The 6,785-nt window shown below is 32.2% G+C and overlaps 1 protein-coding gene across 1 annotated transcript; it reads left to right on the top strand.

Annotated features, from left to right (window-relative positions):
• The first annotated feature begins 1,134 nt into the window (after nt 1-1,134).
• LOC133798291 (anthranilate synthase alpha subunit 1, chloroplastic) lies at nt 1,135-6,143 on the top strand. Its single transcript, XM_062236531.1, has 11 exons — nt 1,135-1,410; nt 1,865-2,049; nt 2,169-2,358; nt 2,751-2,902; nt 3,306-3,421; nt 3,511-3,757; nt 3,872-3,928; nt 4,041-4,193; nt 4,907-4,987; nt 5,271-5,357; nt 5,606-6,143. Exons 1-11 carry the CDS (start codon nt 1,257-1,259, stop codon nt 5,927-5,929), a joined length of 1,746 nt encoding a protein of 581 aa, XP_062092515.1. The 5' UTR covers nt 1,135-1,256; the 3' UTR covers nt 5,930-6,143.
• Nucleotides 6,144-6,785: the final 642 nt, after the last annotated feature.

The raw sequence follows: 6,785 nt of genomic DNA, 5'->3' as shown, positions 1-6,785 counted from the left end.
ATTAACCATTATAAAAGTTAATTTACCTTAGAAAATTAAATTAATAAATAACCTAATAAATAATATAAATTTGTAAGTTGCTTAAGTTTTTTTTAATCTTATTTATATAATTAATGTATACATTTTTGTTTGGAAAAAATAAATATTTTAACAAACTTTCATTTAGTTTTATAATTAATTAATAAATAAATAACACAAAACTATATAAATTTTAAAATTCTTTTAGTTTTTTCAAAATCAACATTTTCCCAATTCTTTTTCTTATTTACTTATAGCTAACAAATACATTAATAACATTATTAATAAATTTATCTTTATTTAATTTTTTCTAACCATTTCATCAATTATATAATCCAATACAAAATTGCATAATCAACTCCTATAAATTATAGGTAAAAAATGATAATTTTTTTTGTTTTAACTTATGTAACAATTGAATAAAAATAAAATTAATTGTATGGCTAAATTTATAATAAAAATAAAATTTAAGGGTAAAATTGAAATAAATTTATCTTGTGTGTGATATTTAATAATAGACAAAGTGTTTGGGGTAAATTCATATTAAAAGAAATAGTTATGGGGTAAAAGAAGACTAGTTTTGACATTTAGGGGCAATTGAATACAATGTCAAAAGTAAAGGGACAAATGCATACTATAGCAAAAATATATATAATAATAAAATTATAATACAAATTAGTTCTAAGACAAATAATAAAGAACTAAAAAGGTAAATTCTCAATAATAAAATACAATTGATTAAGACTTTCATAAGAAAAAAAAGAAGCCTATTATGGAAAGTATATAATATAAATGTAGTATTGCCAAAATAATGATATTCAATATCATAATTAGTATAATTTAATATTGATTCTCATTTATTTTCTTTTATATTTTAAAATATTTGAGTATATTGTAGCTTCTTTTTACACTTTCCTTTGTCCAAACATAATATATGGATATAATTTAATTTTTTATATTATAATATTTTTTTCAAATCATTAGTGAAATACCCATTTATTTAGGAGAGTATTAGTTAAAATAAACAATATTGAGTTGCACCAATTGTGTAATATTGGATAGTGAAATCCTCCTATAAATAAGTACATGCACGAGTTTCAAAGTGTCTCCATTTGTGATTTGTGAGCAATTGTCGTCACTGTTTTTAGTGTTTACCGTTACAAAACTCTTGCATTGAACCCGAAGCCAAACACTCACACCCACATACGGTTCAGTGTCCGGTAACCGACCATCCGAAAATGCAGTCTCAGGCATTAAGCTCATCTCTTTGCTCCTTCCCTTCGTTTCGCTGCCACTCTCCGGTACCGGTCATCGGCGGACTCACCACTAGAAGAACCTCAACCTCGCTCACTTTGAAATGCTGCTCTCTTCCGACTCCGAGTACCTCACTGGGTGAGTAGTTGACCAGTACTCTCTCTTCTCTATTTTAATAAGGAAAACAAATTATTTACGGACTGTTTGGCTACCGAGAAAATGAAAAAATTCAAATAAAGGTACAAGTTTTGATGTTGATGTTCTTATGTTGTTGATTCTGTTGTTTTACCAAAGGCAGAGTGTTTTTGCTTTTTGAAATTTATCTTAAATAATTCTTTTGCTTTGCATGTAGCATTTTCTAGAGATTGTTTTTTCTTCATGATTTTGAAATATTTGAAAGAAAAAAAAAACAGGTAGTGGCTTCAAGGTTTCTATGGTCGTTTTGTTTAGTTATATTTGTGTACATTATATGCATAATGTATATATATAAAGAATCAGGGGAAAGAAAATTTAAGGAGCTTTGATTGGCTAAATTATTTTAACTTTTCTTTTGAATTTCGTTTGTTGATTACTTTTTAATGTCGTTTTCCAGTTGATGATTCAAAGAAATTCCGAGAAGCGGCGAAGAAAGGGAATTTGGTCCCACTTTACCAGTGCATATTCTCAGACCAGCTCACTCCGATACTTGCATACAGGTGTCTCGTTAAGGAAGATGATAGAGAAGCTCCAAGCTTTCTATGTGAATCAGTGGAACCCAGTTTTCAGGACTCAGCTGTTGTGAGTTTTGCTTATTTTGATTTTTTTTTTTTTTACTATTAATTATTATTTGCATTTACATTTCAATTTCGTGTTACTAACTTTTTGTTCAATGCTTTAATGTGTGTGTTTGTTTGTAGGGACGTTTTAGTGTGGTTGGAGCTCAGCCAACAATGGAGATTGTGGCAAAAGAAAATAAGGTTACCATAATGGATCATGAAGAAGGGCGTTTAACTGAGGAGATTGTGGATGACCCAATGGTTATCCCTGCAAGAATTTCAGATGGTTGGAATCCCCAACTCATTGATGAACTTCCAGATGCATTTTGTGGTAAAGTACTTCTATGAAAAGATATGTGGCTTTTTAACATTGTTTTATAAGTGGATACTTATAGAGTGTTAAATTGTATAATTATATTATCTATTCCCATGCTTAAGATGATTTGAAATGGTTTTCTGGGGTAAGAAAGTTTCTCACCTTTTTCTATTGCTAATGGAGAAGGAATACATGATCATGAATAATTCCAATGTATTGCAAATCTGAGATACTCTATCCTTCAAAATGTTGCAGGTTAAAAACTAGATTGATTATCTGGATCAATATTCACTACTACAAATTACTGAGTTTATTTGATGAGAATAAGATGTTATATTCCTCTTTCAATATTTTCAACATCTGGGACTGTTTTCTTGTCATTAATTGATGAGTTTTACTGTGGACAGGTGGTTGGGTAGGTTATTTTTCATATGATACAGTTCGGTATGTGGAAAAGCGAAAAATTCCATTTTCAAAGGCTCCCAAGGATGATGGAAACCTCCCTGATATTCATGTAGGCCTTTACGATGACGTGATTGTCTTTGATCATGTGGAGAAGGTATTTTCAGATGCAAATCTAGCTTTGATATTTCTGTTTGTTGCATTATCTGTCCTGTGCAAATTATTTCGGAATATATTTTCTTGTCTTCATTGAGTACTCAACTGACAGTTTCAATCTTTATTGCGTGTTAGTATAATTGTGAAACGTGGCTGCATTACATGAACCTTTTTTTTAAGAATTTTTGCATATCCGGACAAATATAGGATCTTTTTTCAATTCCTTTACCCGCTTTCCCACATTTATCTCATTAAAATTCATTAAAGGCATGATATCTTGATATTAGTATCAATTCTTCATCACGGAATGAATGTCTCATAAAATCATTTGTTGTGGAATTGAGCTTACTTCCTTGTCATTGAGTTTTTTTCAAGAGCTTCTTGGCTTTTTCTTCCAATTTCAGAAAGTATATGTTATTCATTGGGTATGGCTTGACCGCTACTCTTCCGTTGAAATGGCTTACGAGGATGGTATGAAACGCTTGCAATCATTACTTGCTAGAGTACAAACTACTGAACCGTGAGTGACATTTATGCTCATTCAACTCATGACACATTGAATCATATGATGATTTTGTTCAAAACACTTTTTTTTTGGTCAATTTTTAGCCCAAGGCTGAGTGCAGGTTCTGTGGATTTATATACTCGTGGTTTTGGTCCTTCTCTGAAGACTTCAAATATGACAAGTGAAGAGTACAAGCAAGCAGTAATGGATGCAAAGGAGCATATTCTAGCAGGGGATATTTTTCAAATTGTATTATCTCAGTGTTTTGAAAGACGAACATTTGCTGACCCATTTGAGGTTTATAGAGCATTGAGAATAGTAAATCCAAGTCCATATATGGCTTACATACAGGTTAATATATTTTTCCTATAATTTGATTTTTTTCTTAACACTTTAGCACTCTCGTAAATTTTGTCTGTTTACTAGTTCAGATTAACTTATGAATTATTTCATTTCCCCAACCAGGGTAGAGGTTGTATACTTGTTGCATCAAGTCCGGAAATTCTTACTCGTGTAAAGAAGGTTAAGTTTGTTTTGTTCTGTTCTTAGATCCCTATATATTCCTGTTCATGTTTTTTTTTGTTTGGAATATGCAATGTAAATATTCATGTCTATTGCAATATCTTGTGAGCAGGGAAAGGTAGTTAATCGACCTCTGGCAGGAACTGCTAAAAGAGGGAAGACAACTGAAGAAGATGAAATTTTGGCGAAGCAGCTACTTGATAATGAAAAGCAATGTGCAGAACACGTCATGCTGGTTGATTTGGGTCGAAATGATGTTGGAAAGGTTTTTCCTTTAACTATATCTTTCTAATGTGGACAATTACTTATTATATCTAAGCTCAAAATGAACTCGAACTTATTGTATATCATAATTGCCCAGATGATCCAACTTTCTTGACATGAGTACATGCATTCTTTTTTTGTCATGCACACCCTATCATTGTTTGTGAAATACATTATGATGGACTAGAAAAAGGTAGAAGTTGTAAATATTTTTTCTTCCTTAATCTTGCGCACTTCATATATTGTATGACTTGTCCATTTGGTATTCCATTTAAAAGTACATTATCTCTTTTCACTGAATTAAGAAACATTCTATGTTCAGAAATAGTTTTATCCTAGTAGATATTAGTAATCATAAGATTGAAACAAAAAAAAAAACTAAAAGTGCATTCACGCCATGTTTGATGTTTGTCTTTTATATAAAGGGGTGAGAAATATAATAGTAAAAGTTAATTGTTTGGTTGCTCTATCTGCCCCCGCATCCTTTTCCGTATAACAATTATAATAATAACAGTTAATTTTTTTTTTCTTTAATACAATTTGAGAATTGATTCCTGGTGGAGGACCACAAAAGTTTCTACCATCTTTACGAGAACAAGATATATCCATAAATAGTTAGCAGCCTAACAAATTTTATTTTATTTTTACCTTTGGAACGAATTTTTTAAATGAAAATTCTGTTCCTAATTTTAATAGTGCAAAATGTTGCTGTAGGTCTCAAAGAATGGTTCGGTGAAGGTTGAAAAGTTGATGGAGATTGAACGATATTCCCATGTAATGCATATAAGCTCCACGGTGAGAATCTTTGCTTGGAGTTTTGTTACTTCGTGACATGAAACATTATGCTTTGTTGTCTAAGTTAATACTTTATTGCAAATCTCAATTGACCCCATAAACTATTATTCTAAGTTTCTATCTGCCTATGTACATATTTCCTTTCGTTTGTTATCTTTAACCATGCCATTCAGAGGTTGTCTTAAGGATTTGATCTCATGTCATCTATCTTCCTTTTCAAATAATAGGTTCTTTCTTGAACTTTTTGTAGATTGTGTGCATGTCTAATTTGTTCCATATTCAGGTAACTGGTGATTTGCGTGATTCTCTCACTTGCTGGGATGTCCTGCGTGCTGCTTTGCCTGTTGGAACTGTCAGTGGAGCGCCAAAGGTAATTAAGTAACATGTTTTAATATATTCTTAGCTTTTAACTTTGCATACAGCATTAGGACCCATTGCAATTATGGTAAAAAACCCAAATCGTGCATCCTCCTGCCACTCCCCCACTTAATTTTCATGTTTCTAAGTTATGTTTAATTACTGTATACTTTACTCTAGCCTATATCTGCACATAGTAATGGTCATGCTGTGATCTTTCTTCAGAAAATTAAATATATATTCGTAATTAATGAAATGCAGGTAAAGGCAATGGAACTAATTGATAAATTGGAGGTGGCGAAGCGCGGGCCCTACAGCGGTGGATTTGGAGGTGTGTCTTTCAGTGGTGATATGGACATAGCGCTGGCTCTCCGGACCATTGTGTTTCCCACAGGAACCCGTTTTGACACCATGTACTCGTACAAGGATGCTGGTAAGCGCCGTGAATGGGTAGCTTACCTTCAGGCTGGTGCTGGTGTAGTGGCTGATAGTGACCCAGATGATGAGCACCGTGAGTGTCAGAACAAAGCTGCTGGTCTTGCTCGTGCCATCGACTTGGCCGAATCAGCATTTGTTGATAAATAATGTGATGATCTTCAGCAACCAAAGTCAGACGTAAACAGCGCTCCCTTGTTCTTCCTGTTGTAAAGGGTGTCGACAAAAGAAAGAAGAATACCAACCAAGTATCCGAGCTAGTTCTTTGTCTTAGTTAAAAATAAAAAAATAAAACGAAAAACTGTTCTTTTTTTCCTTACAAAAAAGTATAAGCTCTCTCATACAGTGAGTGACCAAGCTACAGTCACTTGTCAAAAAAGAAAGAAAAAAAAACGATCCTAGTCACAGTATCAGGGCTAAGCCCCTTAGAAGTGTTAGATGTAATATCTTTATCTATCAAATGCATTAGATAATTACAGCTGATACAAATTACATTTACATGTCTTAATAATACATATTCTTTTTTTTTTCTCTCTATATTTTCCCCACAAGGAGTAAATCAGTTGACAAATAGCAAGACAAGGAGAAAAATCAGTCTTGTGTGAAGACAAAAGAGCGATTAGTTTTGTGATGATGAACTAGAAACAGAACAAATAACAATTGGTTTAGTAAATCAAACTGTTGTGGTGATTGTAAAAACTATGTTGTACGAGAAAAGACTTCCCAAAGTGTTTTGGGCTAAAGTTGTTTATGCCACCATTTATTTAATTGATAGATGCTGTATAAAGCAGTGTAGAACCAAACTCGATAGAATCTTGGAATGAGAGAAAACCATATGTGAAGCATCTTAAAATAAAAGTCTAGAGAACAAGACACTAGAGGTGTTTTTACTATAGGAAAGAAAAAAGAAAAGGAAAGAAATGTAATTTTACAAGCTCCTCTAATGTTATGTAGATAATAAATAAACGTGTTCATCAAATTTTTTGGCGAAATAAAATACTTGGAT

Source organism: Humulus lupulus, chromosome 8, assembly GCF_963169125.1.
Source record: "Humulus lupulus chromosome 8, drHumLupu1.1, whole genome shotgun sequence".
Taxonomy (NCBI): domain Eukaryota; kingdom Viridiplantae; phylum Streptophyta; class Magnoliopsida; order Rosales; family Cannabaceae; genus Humulus; species Humulus lupulus.
This window is presented reverse-complemented; position numbering and strand designations above follow the sequence as displayed.

Coding starts and splice junctions, on each gene's coding strand:
- LOC133798291 (XM_062236531.1), top strand. CDS start 1,257: ATGCAGTCTCAGGCATTAAGCTCATCTCTTTGCTCCTTCCCTTCGTTT. Junction 2,050..2,168: donor GTTTTCAGGACTCAGCTGTT/GTGAGTTTTGCT, acceptor GTTTGTTTGTAG/GGACGTTTTAGTGTGGTTGG. Junction 3,422..3,510: donor AGAGTACAAACTACTGAACC/GTGAGTGACATT, acceptor GTCAATTTTTAG/CCCAAGGCTGAGTGCAGGTT.